We start from the raw sequence: 23,364 nt of genomic DNA on the forward strand, positions 1-23,364 counted from the left end.
ATGCTTAATAATGCCCAGTGTTTGTCTAACATTAAATAATGTTTATGTGCAGCTTCTAGACCCTTTCATATGATTTGAAACGTTCCATTTTGAGATGGATTTAAAACAAAATCAGCTTGGCAAGTGTATTCACAGAACTTGTATCTCTTACTATAGCCATCTGTTCTCTGTTGAGAGAAACAGTGCTACAGATTAAAAACATTGATCTTTTTGCACATGGACACAACTGCTTTAAAATAGCTTTTTGGCTGTTTTGTATCACTTTATAAGAATACTTTCTTCTTTCCTGTTAATGAAACTAACAAGACAGTTTGTCAGAATGTGATAGGACAATAATAGCCTTACCCTTTTCACCTGTAAAGAGGTTTTAGTATCAAAAGATTGAATGGAATGTAGAGTTCTTGCTGTACAAAAACTGTATTACTGAGAGTTGCATCTTGGGGGGGTCACAAACAAAAAATTACTTCCCCCCCAGAGAAAAGCCCCAACAAGAAAAGACATCACCCCCCAAAACCACTCACCAAACCAAACTCCCAAGTGTGAGCTTGGGAAAGCTTCAGCTGGGAATGTATTTGAGGGAAGGTATCTCCAGTCTGTACTATTTTTAACCTGTTAACATACACGGTTTATTGTAAACCTGAAATCTATGTGATTAACTTCAGCAGAATCATAACATTTTTAACCTTATTTTAAGGAATTCAGAATACTGTTTAAGGACTCACATACAGGTTTTTTTCTGTTTCTTAAATTGCACTTCAAAATACTTGCATAGGTAACCAGTGGGCTGCAGCGGAAGCAGGAGGTGAAGATGCACAAAATCTGCTTTACTTTACTTCTTTCCAACAGAACGAGTTGACCAGATAATAAGGAATTTGCATTCTTTCGTGTAATCTAGATTTAGCTGATGGAAGTTTTTCCTTACAGTTGCCAAGTCCACTTTCATACAACATTAAAAAATAAACCAATGGTTCAAAGGGGAATAATACTTTTTTTTCTCTCTGTGATACTTAAAACTCTCTCAGTAGTTTTGCAGCAAGGTATAGAATTTTAAATATGTTCTGGTTTTCATAATGAGGATGTTTTAATTGTGGTCTTACTGGTGACGGGAAGGAAGCATATAGGGGATGGCAGTATGTGAAAACAGTTACTGGGTATCTCAAGTTTTGAAAGCTTACACTGTTGAACTTTCATGACATTTCTTTCTCGGTATGTTCTTAAGTATGCGACACAGTGTTTGCTGATCAGTTCACTGAGAGAAGTCGCCCATTTGAGTCAGCCTGATAGAGAAAGCAACTTCAATAAAAACAACTGTGTACGGTCAGTTACTGGTCTTTAAATTTCAAATAACTAGGGTTCTGTCACTCCTACTGACTTAATTTTCAAAGTAAGGCTAACACTGCTGGTCAATATGCTTACTAAGAACAAAGGATCAAGTTGGCACTGGGCCCAGCTTGCCCCTGGCAGATACTTTCTGCAGTAAACTCAGGGAAGGGTGTGAAAGAGTATAACTTGTTGGTAACCTGTACGAGGAAAGAAAAGAATCCCAAAAGCTAAAATATGTGACTTGCAATTTAGAAAGCGGTGGTATACAGAGGTCTGTACTGTGGTTCTGGCTACTTTGAGTTCTCTGTGTTACGTACAATGAAAGTTAAATTTTATTCAGGTCTATTTGCCTCAGGTTCTGAAGAGTGTTTAGGGAACTAGCAAAATTTCATCAGAGAATTGACCATTGTAAAATTGGGAGAAACTACTGTGTTGCATGTGGGGAAGAAGATTTTGTCATTTTTTTATATATTTTTCTTGTTTTATAATAAATGTACACATTATCTGGGAAATGAAATCAGTACTGCTGGGAATGAAAAGAAATACAAATTTTGAAGGAGCTGTCAATTGAGTTTGTTTTGGCAGTTTGAGCATATTTGTGAAAGGGATGATTTGCTCAGGACATGCTGGAACAGAACATTCCTTGTAACTTAATTGTTTCAGTTCGTTTTCAAGTGACAGTCATGCAAGTGACATCCCATAGAGGTGCTGGTTTGGTTTTTTTTTTTCCTCCTGAAGATGCCAGGTTCTCATTTATACTGGTAGGAATGCCTGAGAGCATAACATAGAAAGGTTTTCTTGAGGAATGTTGATGAAGTACTGTCCTTTTTAACAGTAGTGTCTTTGCTTTGGAGCAGAAGTTCGTGTTGTCAAGAGTTAACTGCAGTTAACCAAGAATGGTTTGTCAGCAATAAACTGTTTAAGTGGCTGTGTGACTTGTGGGAGTGTTAGGAACATACTACGTTTGGGGACCATGTAGTTTGCAGTGGCCTGTGCTGGTGCATTGTATGAACAAGGTGTCTGGACAAGTCCTAGAAAACTGGTGTTCCCCCTAAGTTGTCACCAACCCATCTCTTCCCACCATTCCCCAGCTTCCTCTTTCATGGTCCTTTTTTGGGCATTCTTGAATTAAAACTGACATTGGTCTGGTACGTTTGGTGGAGTTAAGTCACAATGGTTTTATGAGGTATGCTACAGTAATAGAACCTAAGATGACTGCATTTCCATCTCTATTTGGTTTATTTAATAAATATTTTTTCACTAGAACCTGGTGCTATGTGTCACTTCATTTATAGGCCTCTACCTCACTCCTGTTAGAACCATGCTTCTGACTCTCATAACATAAAAATGTAGTGGGTGACCAATACTGAGCTGTTGAAACAGGCAAACTGATCTTGAAGTTGTTTTCGCCCTTTCATCTAAGTTTGTTACTCCAGTTACTAAAGCTAGATTGTAAGCCTTGAGCAGGACAGTGTGAACTTGTAGCTTTCTGTAAAAGGCCAAGTCTGTTGAATAAAACCAAAATGTGAAGCTGAAGCTGCACTTCAGTGCAGTGCTGTGCTGTTAGTAGTCATTCAAAGTGTGTGGCGTGTTCTAGCATAGCATGTCTCTTCCATGAGGGCTTTACTGGTAGTATGCATGAATGTGAACGTTCAGCCTGATGTGTTAAAAGTGGTGCTTAGGGTATTCTAATAAAGGGTGGTTGATCTGTGTTCACTTTTGATGAATGCTTCTATAGAAAGGTGTGGATCTAAGAGCAGCTAGTAGCTAATGCTGCTCCGTCGTCGTGATGTGTGTTGCAGTACTGGGGAAGGTAATCCATGTTTACTGATTCTGTCACCACCCAAGTTTTTTGTTTGTACTTAGTCTTTTTTCTAACCTCTTGTGGATAACCTCTTTTCATTATTAATCAACAAACAAGCAGTTCACTTGTGTTACAGACCGAAATTTTACCATGGCAACAATATTGCAGTGAGAACACTGATGGTGGTACTTCCAGTTTTTTGTTGCTGTACTAACAGCTTTGACTTTGTGTTTTCTGTTACAATAGAAGTTATATTTTATTCAGGTCTGTTTGCTTCAGGTTCTGAAAAGTGTTTAAGGAAGTAGCAAAGTTTCATTGAAGAATTAACTACAAACCTCCACTTCGCAGTTCTATAGTGGTATAACAAGTTCCATAAAATAAGGTTCTCGTTCCTCTCAGACTGATGGGTAACTTTTCCATGTTAGTATCTAGTAAAGTAGGATACAGTCCTGACAGCTTTTTCACAAGACACTGGCTCCAGGGTGAGATACCACATCCTGTCATATACAGCATAGTTCCTGGTTTGGACACGAGATACTGGTTTATTGAAAGTTACAGTCTGGCACTGAACTAGTACCAATAGACTTAAGTCGGGGGGGGCTTCTGTCTCTTAAAACAAAACAATGCTGGTTTGAATAGTTCCCTGACTCCTGTGCAGTGTCTCCTTTTTGTATACAGATTGAAAATACAGTGTAAAGCCATTGTATGAAGTATATTGAACAGGAGCCCTTTGTTGTGGGAGGAAAGCCAGCAATTACCAACAGGTTTTAGGTGAAACAATGGCAGTTCTTAATTAAAAAAGCATGACCTTGTTCTGAATTCTGCTTACAGTCTTCGGGGAGGTAGCCGAAGATTTGAGAAAACGTCATGGTGCATCCAGGCGTACAGCTCGGTGCCTGGTGCAACTCAGTCTGCAATGTTAACTGGCCTGAGATATTGTAGGGGTATAGTGGCTAGTTCTCAGTTGAGATTCGTGCATAAACTTTTTAAAGGTAGGTGTTGAGCGATGATGAGAGTGGAATGAGCTGAGGACAGTTCATGCTACCTGCACATTGCACATGGAAAATAACGGGATGGAGTTGAGGTAAGGGGAGTGGGGCTCATGTCTTTATATGGGTCATCTGGAGCATGCTGCTTGCTTACTAGGATTGTGGTCTGAAGGAGTTTGTGTGCTTCCTTGTTTTCAGCGTGTGCCAATGTTCAACTGTTTGTTACCAAGTTGGGTGTAGCCTGTTCTTTTTAATCCCTTCCTGTGTAGGACTGTAGAAACTTGTGTATTGCAAGGTCCTAAAACAGAAAATACTTGAGCTTCTGGTTCTGTCAGTTATGGGCCCAACCTGTTATTTGTGCACATGGGCCAAGAACTAGACTTGAACGTACTTTTACCCTGTGGATCTAGAAATGAAGTTCACAATTCATCATATAGATCTGCTACCTGTTATATGTTTTGGTCGATGTTCATGAGCCAGCAGTTAGAGAAATTCCTTGTTGATACCAGGTAGGCTACATAAGCTTCACACCAATGCTTTAACCAGTAAAAAATTCAGGATCTCACTAATGAAAGTTTCTGCTGTGAATTTGCAGTGGTGGCAAATTGATAAATTGAAGAACAAACATATTTGTTCAAAGAAAGATTTTAATATAAAACAGCAAAACATACAAAGTGGCCGATTCATTAGTGATGATCAATAGTGCATTTTGTGCTTGAGGCAGTACTCCCTTTTTAGAAAGGTTACTGATGCTGGTTACTGGGTTAGGGTACACAACATGATTTACACGCTAATGGCATAGTATTTCTTTTAAAGGTGTAATTTAGAATTTAAACTTGTGCGTATGTGTAGTTTTTATGTGTTTGGTGCAGTGTTTTGTTATACGTGACTATGAAGTTGCTATGTTGTCGTCATGGTGACTAGAGAAACCAATGACGGTTTCTCTAGTATACTCAGTTTATGGGTTTTGTTTACAAAAAGATACAAAAAGTATTTGTTGCTATCCATTTGCTAGTAATTAAAAACTCTTACTAATATACTTCCACATTCCTTCTTTATCATTCATTACATGCCTTTAAGGCCATCTTTGTAAACTCTTTTCAGGTTGTAAAATAGAAAAGGGTAAGTTGTTGAATAATCATGAGTGAATAAAACATCCTTTTCATAGTGCAAATATGTATCAAGCCCAAAAGCTCTTAATTCAGAGCCACTATTGGAGTGTAACCTCATTATCACAACTACAGAAAAATGGTTGGTTCAATTTAATTAAAGGTTTGGGAGAAATCAATATATATATGTACATATATGAATAAAAAAATTAAATCCTTTACCAGTTTTAAAAAGCTTAAAAATAAAACCTTCAGTATTTCTCCTAGAGGAAGGTATTCAAATAGGGATAGAAAAGTACATGAGTAAATATATCATGGGCTAGGAAAAAAGAATAGGAATTCATTCACCACTCATTTTCACAGAAGAAAGTAGTCTTCCAGTTGCAGAAGCTGAAGGTAAGGCAATAGTGAATCAGATAATTTTTTTATTTTTCAGAATCTTTGCAGGTTGACCTTGTGAGTTGTAAAATTAATTGGTACGTTATGTTTGCCTGGAGCTATGGTGGTGGAAGTAGTGAGGAAATACGCAACAGCCTCCTGGGCCTCTTTCCTCAAAAGGAAAACTGGGAAGGCAGAACCGTTCTGAACAAGTGCAAAGCAGAGATTATCTCTTCGGAATACTTAAATCCACAGTGAATTCTAAGATGAATTTGAGCTACAATTTTTCTTTCAGTGCTAACAATAAAAAAGTAAGGTCACTTCGAACTATTAACTAAGAATCAAGTACAGAGCACTAAATCATGTTTTTCTTTCATGTGTAACTTTGATCTAAAGCTGGCTTTTTTTCCCCCACTCATGTTCTCCCCAGAAACTAAATTCCTAGTTTTATATAGGTCTGTGTAACTACAGTTACACTGATGGCCTAGCTCCTTCAATTTAATTAAAACTAAAGATTTCCTCATATAGATGCATCAGCTGGTAGACGTTGTATCAGGTCACTGTTGCCAGACCCTTGAACGTTATCTTGCTCCTTAAGTGTACTTTTTTCTGTTTGTACTGCTGTAGTCACTGACTTCTGCAGCCATCACACAAATATCCCTCTTTCAGGAAAAATAAAGTCATCTTTAGCCATCTTTTTGTTTCTGCTCTTTTTCATTATCGTGTTTCTGCTCAGATTTAACCAGCTGTTTGGGTATTACAAAAACTCTGCCATCGCTACTGAAATGAATGACATACTGGCATGGGTTAAAAGGTCTGCCCTGGTCATCTTTCAATCTACTGAAGATGTCATGGTACAAGTTGTTTAGCTTCTGCTTCATCTGGCTGATTGATCTGCTACACTGAGAGTGCTCCCTTTTAAGGCTCTCCTTTTGTGTTTGAAGATTATACACATCTTCTTCCAAGGTAAGAATTGCATTCATTTTGCGTTTACGACAGTTTTGGGCAGCGACCTTGTTTTTTCCTCTCCGTCTGATGTCACGCAGAAGTGATGCCTGAGTATCTGTCAGATGGTTCTTTGTGATCATGGAATTGAAAAAGTCTACAGGCATGCTCACCATTTCATCAACGGAATATGGTAGTCTCAGCGCTTGTGCACGATATTCATCACTGGTAAGTTTTGTATCAGTAAAATTATAGCACCTATCCTTTACTTCATTGGGTTTCTTCGTCCACATCTGATGATGATGCACTGGAGAGGGTGCTGCTTGAATTGGCAGCTGATTGTAAGTGTAGTTATGAAGAAACTGCTGAAGTGTAGTTTCTCTAGAACACTGTGCATTACCTGGATATTCCACATGCCCGTAATTAGCGTGTTCTTGGCAATGGCCTCCAACAGTCCCTAACTCAAGTGAGGAAGCAGATTTCACACCGTTACTGTACTCAACAGCACCTTCACTGCTGACTGAGTAATAGACGGTGTTGTGACTTGGGTTTGAAGACAATCCCATATCTGAGCCAGGTTCTTCAAATTGCTGAGAAACTTCTGTGGCATTAAAGCCATTCTCCAACGCCAAAGACATGAATTTAATTTCATCAGAATTATCATGGGCCATTAAGTTTCTAATGTCAGCAGCTGAAAGCAACACTGTCAAATTTGACCCATGAAGTGACTCTGGATTTGTGATACTGTAACTTGACTGAGAAAAAGACTCTTGCCTTTGTAAATGTCTTGTTTCTGAACTTGTTTGAGTGGAATAGTCTGTTCTTAGTAGCATGGCATCGTGAGGACTGAAACAGTGGTGAAGTGTCTGGGTCAAACTTACATTTTGGTGTGAGGATGATGGGTCTTGACCTCTGTTAGAAGTAGCAACTTGTGTATCTTCCAGTAACCTCGCCTAAAAGATGATGGAGGGGAAAACCACAACTTTTTATAAAATGAATGCCTCTACATCCCACACCTACAGTCTTAAAGAACTTGGTTTTTAATATTCCACTATTTGACTCTCTTGAAGTAAAAATTTCATATGTTAGAGTCTTCTTTTAGCTATCCTGAATACTGCTTCCCATTTCTATGAAGCATAACGTGTTAGCATATGTCAGCTGGAAGGGTGCAGAAGAAAATTGACTGAAGGGATGGGAGAAGGATATCATGAAGGACAGTGTGGGACTGGTGAGTGTTGAGAAGTAGAAATGGGACTGTTGCTAAGTGTTCATCAAACTACAGCCTACAAGCTATAGCAGGTCTGGTCTAAGAAAAAGCCCTTCTGAGAGGAGCAGACCCTTTCCTGGTAGTGGTATTGATGATCATCAGATTCCAGGGTGAGCTGGTTCAAGGTGCTGAACTGTTAGAAGATTAACCCTGTAAAGAAGATAATTAACTCACTTGTGGGTCTTGACTTAGCCAGTGAGAATAATGGTGTAAGAAAAGAGAGGAGTAGGACAGGAATGTTAAGATCATGTTGTCACAGTCTCGCTGCTTTTCTTTCAGTTCATAAAGCTTTTGAGGCAGTGAGCTGCCACATTTGACTTAGCCCCTTCTTAACTGAGGCGTATTGTGTCTACATTTCAACTCCTTTACTAAGCAATTTGGAGGAAATGTATGTGGTGTTGTCCCCAGATCACACATTCTGTAGGTGTCTTCTGACTTTAAATTAGAACTCAATTTTTCTTTACAAAAATAAAGCTGCTGTATGTTCTCTCAGACCTGAGGTCCAGATGATAAACGAGTGTCGCAGTAGCATTAAGACCCACTTTCTGTGGGCCTGGGTTTTATGGTTGCTGAGTCCTAGAAGTACAAAGCCACTACCCAAGATTATGTCAGGGCACTTGCTGACAAGCAGAGTAGTCATAAAATAGATTATACAAAAACCCTTAAGAATGTAAATACATCAAGTAGGAAGTGTATGACAGGATTCCTCCATAGCTGAGCATCCCTACTGTGGTGCAGGAAAGGACTTTTCTGACTGGTGTTCATTGAACAGACAATGTGAAAAGCACTTTCCACAGGGAAGGAATGATGTACCAATAAAGACCAGAACATCTCGAGTTCTCTGTTTACTGGGAGCTCAGGTAACAGAAGAAAGTCTTGTCTTACTCTTCCTAGAGAGTTACCTTGTACTAGACCACCAGTAGTCTGTGAGATTGAGCTGGTATTTTCAATTAAGCTCTTGAAAATAAATGAATATTCTTAGCAAGCTTAACTATAGAAAAAATATACCACACTGCAAAGACTTGCTACCTGGAAGAAACAAGCAATCCATTTTCAACAGATAGGTTGTCACAAGATGGCAGTGCATTAATAGTCTTAAAATAAAATATACAAGTGAAATTTACAGCTACCCAAAGTCTACAGCCAAATTCCTTTCAAACTATGAAAACAACAGATAAAACTAAACTGACAAATTTCTGAACCTTGTTAGCGTGCAATCCAGTACCAAAGCTGAACAGAGGAGGAGGCTAATTTATGGGCTAGGAGGCACTATCCAACCTAGAGATTCCCCCAAACAGGGTGTTTTAAAGATAAGCATGAACTTAACATGGAAAACACTAATGACATTGGAAGGCTCCTTCAATGGGAAGCATATGTAAGATGCCTTTGGAGTACTGCAAGAAAGGAATGTAGGGAGTAGCTTTATGGTTAATAGTTGGAGCTATGAGCTGTGGGAGAGCAGAGAGACTCCAATTAAGATAGCAACTGGGTTTTGTGACGATGGGAACCCAGAGAGCAAACAGTATCAGAAGCACAGACGATAAAAGAAAACAAAATGGGTTTGCTCCTAATGCTGACTGACCTGATCTGCAGAGAAGATGGATCTGTTCTTGAGAGCAGAATCCTTGTAAGCACCTGACCCAATATTTATGACAATTGTAATCTTTCACCACAAGTGCTTAATGGCTGCCAGTGCTTAATAACTCAGTGTTGCTCTACTGAGTTGCTGTATCAATATGAATTGGGATTAGGTTTCAGAAGGGGAATTATTAGTTCTACTAATTATGTTGCCCAGTGGCTCCATCCAACTTTGAGCACCAGCTCACAGCAAAGACAGGAACTTGCAGTTTTCATATCCCAAACAAGTTACTGAGGAAAGTTTTTCAAGCAGAACTGCTGCAAAAGGTGTCTTTAATGTCTTCAGGTAAGTTTAACTACGTTGATTTGCTGATACATTCTCTGGGGTGGGAGATTACTGGATAAAACAGAGTAAGTCATTATTCAATAATCACTAACTGTATTCCAATCTATTAGCAACGCATGTGCTTTCTCATTTACCTCTAGCATGTTTTCCATCTGCGATGACAGAAGCTGTGAATAGCTCTCTAAGGAGAGAAGGGAATCTACATGGTTGTGGTTGCTCTGTGAGAGAAGAAACAAATGCTTCATGAAGCACAGTTATTTTACATAAAAGGAGGTAAAAATGCAAGTCTGTGAGGAAATAGAGCATAGCTCTGTAAAATACTGCTGCTGACCCCTGGATCAAGTCTTTGTCCTGATGGGAGATACGTCATGTTGTTAGATCAAGCAGAATAACTCCATGGCAGGAGCGTCCGTACTCTGCAGCAGAACTGGGCTTCCCTCCTCTTCAAGGCTGCACTTACCCACCACTGTGGAAAAATCAAGTGTTGTTTCAAAGCCTATCTGCCAGGGCAGCGGTGAACAGAGGGGCTGGCAAGAAACCTGGATCCAGTGTTCTCAACTCTTACAACATCTCAAGAAGACAGAATGGTCTTTTCATTGCAGCTCTCAGAGAGAACAAAACCCAAACTGCAGATGTTTCCATTTAACATTATTATTTCTCCACCTTGTAATTACAATACATGTTAAGATCTGAACAATCCATTTTCCCAAATGTAATTCTACATCTGAGCATCAATCTTTTCATGAATGGTGAAAACAGTGTAATTTAGCAGCCACACCTCTAGTGTCTGTAGGCCCCCCAAAAACTCCTTGCCCACAAAGGCACCACCTTCACGATGGAGAAAATAAAACCAAGTTGACAAATGGTTTGTTGCAAGTGGTTTCTGTAAAATGTAGAACATTTCAACTACATAAACTGCACTGGGAAGGAGGGGAGGGCAGGTTTTGAAAAGCTGTACAGGGGCATCCTACACAAAGTGCTGTCTGAAGTCACTGCTCCTTTCCTGACCTTGCAAGGGACATTCCAAACAAAAAGATGAAATCAAATACTCCTTTCAAAACCATGCACTCTGTTTCTGTCACTATATCAGTAACAAGACAATCCTCCCTCACTTCCTTCTCACACTTTTCCTTTCCATTTTTTTTCATCATTTACTTGATTTATATCTTCTTTCTCCTTTTGCAGCTCCAGCTGACCATCTTCTTGGTGTGGACAGCAGGCATCCAAAACTTCTTGGCATGCTTTCAGGTCAACATCCTGAAGACACAAATAAAAGAGTTCCATGAAGCAGGATGCTGTCAAAATTGATCTTTAAAATGCACTATTTCCACAACTGCAGCATTTCAAATGAAATACACACTGCACCATTCATTCATGTGGATGAACTGACTCTGTGTGGACTTGGTGGGCAAAATGAAAAACAACAGTTCAGGAGCGTAGTCACTGCCTTTCTGTCAGTGCCCAAGTACTGAGCCCATCTGCAGTATAAATGGATGTTCATAAACACTGGAAACAAATTCTTCTCAAACAGACACATGATGATGTGATTTCATTGAAAGTTTGGGCTATCAAATGGACATCATTTCACAACAATGTATCCAAGCCAATGTACCAAGGGTCTCACATTTGCAATCATGACTGTTCACTGTAGTGTACCAAAGGGAACATACCGTCTCTACTGAATGAGCTTAACAGTGCTGCACTGTATGACTTTGAAGATTAATCTAACTACTAGTACCATTTCTTCTTCCAGCAGATGATGTTAAAATATGCTCATTCCTGCTGACACTGATTGCTACTACAGTAAGTTATCTACCCTTTAAAAAACTCTGTTTCCCCCACTACCAGGGCAGTTTCTGAAGGAGCATGGCCCTGTGACCAGCTTTTCACAACAGTGGTGGCACAGGTACAGTGCATGTAAGATTGTTCACAGCACCCATTTCTACATGTGGGATCATTTCAGTGAAACACTCTATATGGAAATCAGGTAACACAATCACAGCCTTTCCCCTTAATTTCTCAGTTCGGGCTTTTAGCAAAAATCCCCTGGATTATGCTGTTAAAGGTTTACTCTTGACAGTACACTTCCCAACAGCTTGTTACTCTTTCCCAGTGATGAAGAGCAGCTGAAAAATACTGCTCAACAACAACATTCTTCTTCCCATGCCCGCACATCTTTTGGGATCGATTGCTAGGCTACTTCTAAGGAAAGAATAGGAGGGGCACCTCCCCCCGAATCAGACATATCATCGTTTTGAATAAGGCATTTCTTTAAAGATAGCTTAATTTTGCATTCTGAATACCCATCTAATGACATAAGGGATTAGGTATAAATACTGCTTACTCAGTACTGTGCTGCCACTTTTAGTGTTTCTGACTTGCTGCTTATTTTGCATTAATGGTAGCAGAAGAAACAGTAGTTGACTTCTAGTAATACCACTGTGGGCCCAAGAGCTAGACCAGGACCACATGTGGTTGGTCTCTGTACAGAGAAAAAAAACCTGACTTTTGCTGATTGTAGAAGGCTTAATATCACCAAACCCCTCTATTTCAGCAGCCTTTTCACTACTGCCACTGGAAGGTGTGGAAGTTCACACCTCCCACAGCAGGCTGGTTCCAGGTAAACCGCAGCCCTATCTGAAAACAACCTTCAATTTGCATTTGGAAAGACGTCTGTGCAAGCACAAGGCAGAACATCTACACTAAAGCTCCCTCAAAACCATAGTAAAACAATAAAAGGTATCTCAAATTCTAGTCTTGCTTCCGCCATTTACCAGTTTCAGTTGGATGAGAGAGCGCAATCTGAGGCTAAGTCTGATTTACCAAATTATTCACCAGCCTCGTAGGCTGAAGAGATGAGCTCTAACCAAGTAGCATCTGCCCTTTCCCTAAGGTACAACTTATCACAGGTCAACTATCAGCTTCCGTTTGTCAGTCTTTGGAATATGAAAAATAGTAATCTGCATTAACTCTGCTCCTTAAAGTGGTCCAAGAATCAATGTGGAGGTGAGAGAAAGTATGATTCTGTGGGCGGCCTGGCGTACACCTCATTGGAAGGATGCTGCCAGCTCTGGCAGGTTTCCAGAGTTTCTTACTACATTAAAAATAGAGCCTTCAGTTTCCAGTTAAGTATAAAGATCTCAACATTAATTGAATGCACATACATCAAACTACCCCTCAGCATATCTCCTTTTGCTTCCCACACCCACCTATTATTCGTTGTCCATAAATGAATGTGTATGGAGCAGAAACTGTAATGATATTCAAGTATGAATAGATCTACCATGATGCATTGAATGGGTGAACAAGACCCATCTCTAAGAGCAGCAGGAAGCATAAGCAAGCCGTTTTCAGCTACTCATCAGTGTGCAGTTAGCAAGCACCGCTACAATCACATAGCTACATGTGTACAGAAATATCTCAACTAGGTGTGGAGTAACAGAAACATCTTGCCACAACAGAACAGAGCAGACAGGGTGGTTTGCTTGGGTGTACAGACAGCATCAAGGAACAGGAGGTACCTGCCCCAGGAAAGCTGTTTCACTGCACTCAGACTGAGTTATCTCTACAAATACCCCAGTGATAACCACCATTATTTGCAAAAGGACACGTTTGTGCTGATTTGTGTTTGTGCATCCTGCTCACATGCTATGTTCTAATCCTCTGTATTGCATTCTCCTTATTTTAGTTGTCAAGCTTTAAATTGCTCCATTACTGTCGTTAACCTTTGAGATGCTTCTCTGCAAACTTGTGTCCCTTTCTCCTCTACTAACTGGACTTCTCTGTAGAACTGGCCCTTTCCTTGCTGCTACCTGAAAAGATGCAGCACACACCTGGTGATCTTTGCCATAGTTTGACTAATTAAGCACCATTACCAGAAAATTTTCCCACACCAGCAGAAGTTAGGCAAAAGAAATACAGCTTCTTGTAATATAACCAGTAGTTTCACTTTACTACTTTGTAGGATTAAATACAATTAATAATTACATTTAATGGTGCAGACCTGTTATAGCTCTAAGGCTACTGATGTTGCTCTTTGCTTGTTTACTTAAAACGTGATGATAATTAATCTTACCAATTGATACCTACTTAATTTCAGCTAAAAAGCAAAATGTTTCTTGTTGTTTCTCTATATTCATAATGAGCCTTAGAATATCCTGAAAACACAGGAACAGAAGAATATTTCATTGTTTGAACTGCAGCAAGGGTTTAGAAAGCATGGAGAGTAGAATGGCAGATGGAAACACCAAATAGCAAAGTCACTTTTATGTTATATGTGGCTAGGCTAAAAAATTACAACAAACTATGCTAACTAATGCAATTGAGTAAATCAAATGGTACATAACTGTGACTCCAAATGTGGCACCTGTCAAATGCCTATGACACATCTACTCTAAATCTTAGTAATACCATCTGGGCTGCAACCAAATGCACACTGTTATAGGCACTCCACTTGTTGCAGTGAGTTGTCAGCATCTCTCTAACCACATGCATTTCGGAAATGAAAGTGCTAGGGCTTTACATAGCATGGCTCACCTACGTCAGCTACCAGAAAACACACACACCCTGTGCACTCTACATGTTCAGCATAAACACAGAATTTACACCAACCTACTCCCCAGATGGAGGCAGAGATGGGTGTAAGTTGAAGGCACAGACACAAATAGTATCGGTGCTAATTTCAATGAAGACATCAGTTTTCATGCTGAAGACAGCTCAACATCCCCTTCAAAATGAACTTTTAGAACTGCTTCTAGAACATAAACCAAACAGTTTTACACTCCATCCATTTGGTCCTGTGCGGTTGTTTTGCACCTAAAGGATACAACATCTCTCACAGTGAATATAATGAAAGTTATTATTCAGTCACTCTCTCAGATTAAGTAGTTTGAAAAAAGCCTCTGCTGTCCCAAGATGCTTTCTATTGTGGTCAATGAACTACATGACACTGGAGTTCTGTAAGAGACTCTTCTTTCTTTCTCTCTCTCTCCACCTTTACCCAGGCTAGACACAGTCACCACTGAATAAACATACAAGTATGAAGGGACCACCTTTTCTGATAAAACTTTAGCCACAGCTTAATTCCAGATATCTTCCTTTTGAGCCCTCCAGGGCAAGCTTACTTTCTCAGTTATCCAGCTCCCAATTTTCTCAGGCTATCAGCTTCACTGCAACTCAAAATGCCTGCCAGCTCACAGCTCTGAACAGGGAGTGCTGTCAAAATCGACAGTCTGTTACTTTGGCTTCTGTTGTGATTTGAGTATCTTTACCTTTCCTCTGCTGCTGTATGTAATTCCTCTTCTATTTCTCACATTTACCACACTCAAGTTGTTTCTTCTTTATGCCTGTTACCACTCATCTCCTCTCACATACAATTCCCATGCACACCCTACACCAGGAACACGTTCCCCCCTCTCCAGGGAGCAGGAAAATGCAGGTGGAGGTCAGCCACACATCACTGATTCCCTCTACATCCTTCCTGGCCATTTGTTTGACTTTAGTTTTTCAAACCCCTGTGCCTCCTGCAGCACACCATAACAAAAACCGAAATCACAGTCTCTCAGGACAATAAATTCCTCAAATGCCTGAGGCTCCTCTCTTACCCCACCTCTCTCTGAAACACCACATGGTAGGTCCTTCACACACCTTCTTCTTTAACTTTTAGCTGAATTCTGGCTAGTGGGCAAGAGCCAGCCACGAGCAGGTACCCAGACCAGTTATCTATTTGCAGGTGTCTCTCCACAGCAATATTGCCATGTGCTTTTGCTCAATGAGTTCAAAAGAAAAAAGAATAACTTGAAGTATGTTCTGTAAGGTAAGCACACAGCTTCAGTGGGACTGCTCTCACATGGACTAGAGAAAAGCCCTCAGGAAAAAGCCTACCTGGTTTCTATAAACCTTCATTTTACCAAGCTTCTGACACCAAGAGAAAGAATCTGTAACTCGAACTATTCTCCCTGTGTAAGTACTTCAAATGGTACCAAAAGACCAGGATTCACCCCTCTAGTGCTTTGATACTGTGAAACCCTAACAGTGTTCAAAGAACTATACATGTATGAGGTTTTACATAACCTGACCCAAACTGCTTTTCTGAGCATGAACATAGAGACTACAGTGTTAACAATACAAATTATCCAGTGTGCATCTTCTTCTTTAACTTCTGTAATTCACAAGCATCCCCAATGTTATGCTGTTAATTATTAATTAGAGCAGGAATACAGCTCTTTGAAGGGCTTCAAAATCTTTTGTAAAGGCTATAATGTACCCAGATATAACAAACCTACTTGGGCCTTCCTTTTCTGTCCAGCACCAATCTGGGTCATGTCCTATGTACACGCAATGACCCAGTGCAGCAACTGCTGCCCCATGCAGGCACTGCCTCTTCTGCTGCACAGACATCAGTGCTTGGGGGCTTACATGATTTGGAAAGTGACAAAGTGAGATTTGGGGAAGTGAGAACTGTAAGATTCAGGCCACAGATAAAAAACCTGAAGAGCTACATAGTTAATTCCTGCTAATCTAAATAATTCCCCATATATATATTCCACAAAAGATAAAGAATCCACCAAATTATTATACTCGCTTCTTCAAAAGTCTACATACATATGCACACACATATATGCGTGCACAGAAACAGTGATACCCAGAGAGAAAGAGAAAAGAAAACCACTAAATCAAGTAGGGCAGCTCTGAACACTTGCAAGATCTTTTACTAAGACATTGCTGTCCCACAGACTTTTTGAGACTTCCTCTGTATCTGTGAATACTATTGCCTTATACACAGGACTGATGCAACATCTTCAGGCCTCCCATTTCCCCCCAGTTTTTAAGGTGCTTTGGAAAATGTGTCTTGTTCATTGTGCATATGGACTTATGGCCAAACATAACTGATTTTAAAAGTGCTGGGACAGGTTATAGGGAGAAGCCTAAGGAAAATGCAGTTAGCAGAGTTTGGACTACATCCCAGATTAGTGCCAGTGGGATGGATTCTCTTTTCCCCACCAATATAAGACCTATATCCAGTGTCAGCTGCATGGGTTTGGTGGTTTCATTTTTTGTTTTTTTTTAGTTTGGGTTTGGTTGTTTTGGGGAGGTTTTTTACTTTTTCTGTGCTTAAAACACCAAAATTTACAGTCACACAGCGTCTTGGTCAGGGGCAGTCTGCAAATGGTAGGACCTCAATCAGCTTTCTTTACTACAGAAATGATTCCATTTCCTTGGATGAACTGATGCATGTTTTCCTGCCTATTCAAAGCTGAAGTTTTTTGCCTTTTTCTTTTTTCCCTCTGAAGATACAACTCACGGTACCCAGGCAGGAGCCCTGGTACTATAGTCTGTCTTAAGCATCCATGACAGCCAAACCTACAAGCTTTGATTGTGTAGCTGCCCCAGATCAGAACAGCACAAAGGCACTAAATTAGTACCCTTAGCCACAGGAGCACATCTTCTATCAATCACCTGCTACAACTTTCTGTAGGTAATGTAGGACAGTGAATTATGGATAGGATTCATAACAAAAAACTTCTTAACGTGATCTCTGCTGTGGTACAAACACTTTTTATCCCTGATCCCATGTCATGGTTTAAGTCCAGCCAGTAACTCTGAACCATGCAGCCGCTCACTCACTCTCCCCCCTTCCTCTCCCCACTCCCAGAGGGATGGGGAGGAGAACGGAAAGGATGTAACTCCCATAGGTTGAGATAAGAACAGCCCAGTAACTAAGGTATAACACAAACCACTGCTGCTATCGCTAGTCATGATAATAAGGGAAATAACAAGGGAAGAGAATACAACTGCTCACCACCCGCTGACTGATATCCAGTCTGACCCAAGCACTGATCTAGCCCTTCTGGGTAACTGCCCCAGTTTATATACTGGGCATGATGTGCTGTGGTACAGAATACATCTTTGGCTAGTTTGGGTCAGGTGTCCTGTCTCTGCTTCCTCTGGCTTCCTCTCCTCCCTGGAAGAGCATGAGACTCAGTCCTTGGTCAGAGTAAATATTACTGAGCAACAACTAAAAACATCGGAGTTATCAGCGCTGTTCCCAGGCTGAAAGTCAAAAACACAGCACTGCACCAGCTACTAAAGAAGGATGAAAACGACTGCTACTGCTGAACCCAGGACAGTTACTGCTGAACCCTGTTACACACATCCATCCAAGAAAATGGGTAACAAGACTGAGATCTTACAATTGTTTTCTTCATTAAAACATGTATTTCAGACCATATTTTGCTATTGTTATTTGTAAGGCAAGAAAATATTGTGGCATTTACATTTCATCAGCAAATTTACATTTGATTACAGAAACAGATCGAATTAAATAGCTTGCTGGGAATATATTGTACATCTGCTGTTGGTAATCATAGTTACTGTATGTATTAGGATCTTGGCCATAGGGCAAGATGACCTTCTTTAACAATAAGGAATTCATAAGTGAAAACCAGGTCCTGGTCCTGTTTGAAAGATCAAAGGAGAACATCTAGGATTGCTTGTAGTAGGGGTAAGTTATTTGACAGCTTGGCAAAATGACTATTAAATTAACCAACTTGGCAGCGAAACCAACTTTTAAAGTGTTCCAAAGTGAACTACTTTAATTACACATTTAAAAATTACACCTATGGGTCAAAAAGCCCATGGCCCAGCTGAAGACCCCTCCCCTGAACACACATAGTGGTTAAAAGGAATGGCACTGCAAATAGTATTCGTAGATTGCAAGCAATCACTGCGTCTGTACCACCTTCTAACTTTTGTGTACAAATGGAACAAGAAAACTGGCATTGATGTGCTTGATTTGTGAAACAGTCCACAGAGCACCCAGGTCTGAATAAACACATCTCTCTTGAGCACCTGGAATTGGTTTACTGCATGGTGAGACAAGGAGGCACAAAAGCACAATGTAATCAGTTCTAAGTAAGGTTAAGTTTGATGGCTTTGTAACGGAAAATAACTGCGGTGCTTGAAGGTAGTTGACATAGTTTTAGGTCACAGTATCACAGTATCACAGTATCACAGTATCACAGTATGTTAGAGATTGGAAGGGACCTCAAAAGATCATCTAGTCCAATCCCCCTGCCGGAGCAGGAACACCTAGATAAGGTTACACAGGAACGTGTCCAGGCGGGTTTTGAATGTCTCCAAACAAGGAGATTCCACAACCTCCCTGGGCAGCCTGTTCCAGTGTTCCGTCACCCTCACTGAGAAGAAGTTTCTTCTCAGGTTTAAGTGGAACCTCTTGTGCTCCAATTTGTACCCATTACCCCTTGTCCTTTCATTGTTTGCCACTGAGAAGAGCCTGGCTCCATCCTCGTGACACTCCCCCTTTATATATTTATATACACTAATAAGGTCACCCCTCAATCTCCTCTTCTCCAAACTATAGAGACCCAGCTCCCTCAGTCTTTCCTCATAAGGGAGATGCTCCACTCCCTTAATCATCTTAGTTGCCCTGCGCTGGACTCTCTCCAGCAGGTCCCTGTCCTTTTTAAACTGAGGGGCCCAGAACTGGACACAATATTCCAGATGAGGTCTCACCAGGGCAGAGTAGAGGGGAAGGAGGACCTCTCTCGACCTACTAACCACCCCCCTTCTAATACAACCCAGGATGCCATTGGCCTTCTTGGCCACAAGGGCACAGTGTCGGCTCATGGTCACCCTGTCGTCCACCAGGACCCCCAGGTCCCTCTCCCCTACACTGCTCTCTAACAGGTCGTTCCCCAGCCTATACTGGAACCTGGGGTTGTTCCTGCCCAGATGCAGGACTCTACACTTTCCCTTGTTATATTTCATCAAGTTATTCCCCGCCCAGCTCTCCAGCCTGTCCAGGTCTCTCTGGATGGCAGCACAGCCTTCTGGCGTGTCGGCCACTCCTCCCAGCTTAGTGTCATCAGCAAACTTGCTGATAGTACACTCAATTCCCTCATCTAAATCATTGATGAATATATTAAATAATACTGGTCCCAGTACCGACCCTTGAGGCACTCCACTAGATACAGGCCTCCAACTAGACTCCGCCCCATAGACTACAACTCTCTGGCTTCTCTCCTTCAGCCAGTTCACAGTCCACCTCACTACCCGATCATCCAGACCACACTTCCTCAATTTAGCCGCAAGGATGCTGTGGGAGACCGTGTCAAACGCTTTGCTGAAGTCAAGGTAGACCACATCCACCGCTCTGCCATCATCCATCCACCGTGTTATTTCCTCATAAAAGGCTACAAGATTGGTCAAGCACGACTTCCCCTTGGTGAAGCCATGTTGACTGCCCCTCATAACCCTCTTATCCTTGATATGCCTTAAGATGGCACCAAGGATAAGGTGTTCCATCACTTTCCCAGGCACGGAGGTGAGGCTAACCGGTCTATAGTTACCCGGGTCCTCCTTCTTGCCCTTTTTGAAGACAGGAGTGACATTTGCTTTCCTCCAGTCCTCAGGCACCTCTCCCGTTTCCCAAGACTTGGTAAAGATGATGGAGAGCGGTCTAGCAATGACCTCAGCCAGTTCCCTCAGCACCCGCGGGTGCATCCCATCTGGACCCATGGATTTATGGATGTCCAGATTGCTCAACTGGTCTTTAACCCATTCCTCATCAACTAAGGCAGACCGCTCCGTTGACCTATCTTCATCCGGGGTCTCAGCGGTACAGGGCTCTTCAGGACTGCCTCCAGCAGAGTAGACAGAGACAAAGAAGTCATTCAGTAACTCTGCCATCTCTGTATCTTCTGTCACCTCAGGACCTAAACAAAATAGAAAAGAAGGGGACCTGCGGATGGAGAGTATCTGGGACTAGCAGATGTCCAGGATGAGCACAGTTAAACTAACTGACATGTAGAAGCACAGGGTGATTGCTAGTCTGTAATGTTAATTAAGCTGGTGCTTCAGAGACTGACAGAAGTGATGAAGATTGCTGGGAGAAGTAAACGACCCTTAAAGACCACCATCACATTTGTCTAAGCATGCACGCAACTTTCTGGAAAACGATGTAACTCTCGCTAACTCTCGCGTAACCTCACGAATACGTATATATGCCCAGTGACTATGTAAGGACGGCTTGTGTAGCAATACGGTGATACATGTTAGGAGGTATCCCCCATGTCTCCCGGCGCCGCAGAAAGAATTCCTGCTTGTCAACTTAAACTTTGTTGGCGAGTTTGTTCCTGGAGTTTCTCCGAATCAATGCCAAGCACGAATCTGCTTTTTGGACAACAGGAACACAGTGAATACAAAAAGGTTAGGGCTGATCCCTGTCTGCCAGGCAGCAATGTGAATGCAGGAACCCACCTGTTTGCTTTACTCATCATCAAAGTGCTCAGGCTGCCCTAACAATGCAGCACATCTCATGCTAGCGCAAAACAGACATAGGCCAGGCAACCCCGTACAGTTGAGCACGCTCCAACAGTGTGCTTCAGCCCCTGAATTAAGTTTCTTTTTCATGTACAGTTGTCTCCCAGAGTGGTTTTAAATACCAGCTCCCTAAGGACGAGGATCAACAGCTCACATTGTGTTGCCAGTGATGTTCTCAGCAGGGACTGGAGCCCAATGAATAAAATTAATCCAGGGGTGACTGAATCCAGCTGCTAACTTTTCAGAACACCACACAATACCGAACAGAACAAAACAATCACTTTCATCTGTTTACACAGACTCCTCGGCCTGATCTAGCATGGATAAGAGAAATGTTAAAAATAGGTCAGGTCTGTTTTTACAAAAGGCAAAATGAAGGTTATAAATCAGCTAAGACACTTTGAAATCCATTATACTCTACAATAACATTTTGACAGTACAAGCAGGCTTATTCAAACCTACAGAGGTCACCTTTAACACAAAGATCAACTTTTTCCTCTGTGTTTCCTGTTATGGACCTGTCTTCAGGTCCAAAAGAAGCCTGGTGGAAGGGGCACGGTGGTTTTCACATTTCAGGTCAAGAACTGAACACTGCCTTATCTTGCTCCAATCATCCTTCCACTTAACTAAACCGTGTGTAAGAGAGAGGCCCAGACCTACTTTAGCAAAGAAATGAATCATCTTCTCTCCACAGAAAGGAGTGATCTCTTACAGTTAGGGTGTTGCAACCCGTTTTGCAACTACTTCACAAAAATAACCAAGCTAACACAGAAGGAAACAGGAGAAAAAAAGAGGAAAAAAAGAAAACTGACTATGTGAGACAAATACAACAATTATCAGTTGGTGCTGATTCATTAACTCATAATAAGAACCAGCTATTCATAATGGTTCAAAACCAGCTTGAAAACTGTTGGTAGTTCAACTTGGTATTTCAAAATGTACTTAACATCAAAGCCACAAAACCACCATCTACCATACCTCCTGTATCCGCACAGCGTATCACAACTCTCAGACCATAAACCACTCGAGGAAAAACGAAACTCTATGCCCATTAGCAACTTAACTCAGAAGAGCAGCCCCTGCAGCTGAGCGGCTTGGCTAATCTCCGAGTTACAGGCGTACACAGCTCTTCCGCAGGATGAGGGTCCGGGCGGCTGCACACAGGCAGTAAGGACCGCATGTTGCATGACCGAAATAGGGAAGCCAGCCCTCGCTGCTGGGTACTTACTGCCTGGGTCTATTGTTCAAGATGCCACGCTGAGAACAGAGGCAGGAACACCGATGCTGCAGGCTAGCCCTGGCACAGTAAGACTCCTAAGAGGTAAGAAATGTTTCTGACAAGTGCAGTTACCTGAATACGACATACACATGCCCTTCCTAACATGAGGGGTGCCGTTTGGCTCCTTGTCACGATGCGCTGTGGAGAAGCTGCATTTCTGCCGCCTCATGACATCCTCGACCTGTGTGCCCGCATGAAATAAACTGAGCGACTCCGGCGGAAACACCAAGCAGAAGCTCCAGTGCTAGCCCTGCCATTGCGCTGGGGCAATGCATGTGTCCAGGCCGGGGAGCTCCGACGGGCTGACCCCGCTCCGGCGCTTGCAGAGCCGCCACCAGCCGCTGCCCTCGCAGAAGGCCGCACGGCAGTACTGTGCAACCTGCCGCTGGGTTGGCTTTGCCCTCCGCTGCCTGTGACCCGCTCCCGGGACGGGGGCCCACAGCGGGAGCGGGCAGCGCTCGGCTCAGTCCCGCACGTTTCTGGCTGTGTCCCGGCGGTGTCTCTCAGAAAAGCGTCCCCACCGCTCGCCCCGCATCTTCACTGCCCGCCCCGCACGCACCCCGCTCTGCCAGGCTGCCGGTACCCGCGGCCGCTTCCCTTACCTGCGCCATGGGGCACCCGACTCCGTCTGAGGCCGCCGCTGCCGCCCCATCCTCCAGCCGCGGCGGGGCGAGGGGCGGCTCCCCCGGGCGGGGCTGGCACCCGCTGGGGCAGGTCCGGCTGCCAGCGCAGCGCGGGCAGGCGCGGGGCGGCCGTGAGCGGAGAGTGCCCGGCGGCAGCACCGCCCATCGCCGGTGCGGGGGGGGGGGGGCAGGACAGGACACGGACCGGGCACTAACCCGTGCCGCTGCCACCGCACCGGCCCGACCCCCGGATGGAGATGCGGGAGGGGGACGCGGACACCCGGCGCACCCGCGCCCCACCTGTGTCCTGGGGAGCTCCTTGCGTGTCCGGAGCGAGAAACAGCCTTCATTGGCTGCAGCGAGCTGGAGATGCAGCTCGG

General features: G+C 42.6%; 1 protein-coding gene and 1 long non-coding RNA gene across 3 annotated transcripts; one reads left to right on the plus strand and one right to left on the minus strand.

Annotated features, from left to right (window-relative positions):
* Nucleotides 1-6,256: 6,256 nt before the first annotated feature.
* On the minus strand, nt 6,257-23,138 carry NFE2L3 (NFE2 like bZIP transcription factor 3). Of its 2 annotated transcripts, XM_061367277.1 has the most exons (4): nt 22,964-23,138; nt 10,895-10,996; nt 9,874-9,957; nt 6,257-7,501 (listed from the first exon to the last, which is right to left on the minus strand). In XM_061367277.1, the coding sequence occupies exons 1-4, from the start codon at nt 22,970-22,972 to the stop codon at nt 6,290-6,292; spliced, it is 1,407 nt and encodes a 468-aa protein (XP_061223261.1). In that variant the 5' UTR covers nt 22,973-23,138; the 3' UTR covers nt 6,257-6,289. The 2 variants fall into 2 exon arrangements, with proteins under 2 accessions (XP_061223261.1, XP_061223260.1); XM_061367276.1 differs by lacking the exon at nt 22,964-23,138 and having other exon boundaries at nt 10,895-11,164.
* LOC133219772 (uncharacterized) lies at nt 7,500-10,604 on the plus strand. The gene is made up of 2 exons (XR_009727522.1): nt 7,500-9,739; nt 9,880-10,604. It is a non-coding gene; the product is annotated as an uncharacterized LOC133219772 (long non-coding RNA).
* Nucleotides 23,139-23,364: the final 226 nt, after the last annotated feature.

The sequence above is a fragment of the Neopsephotus bourkii genome, unplaced genomic scaffold (genome assembly GCF_033783945.1).
Source record: "Neopsephotus bourkii isolate Nb327-2 ecotype Australia unplaced genomic scaffold, CSIRO-AGI_Nbou_v1 NB_1375, whole genome shotgun sequence".
Classification (NCBI taxonomy): domain Eukaryota; kingdom Metazoa; phylum Chordata; class Aves; order Psittaciformes; family Psittacidae; genus Neopsephotus; species Neopsephotus bourkii.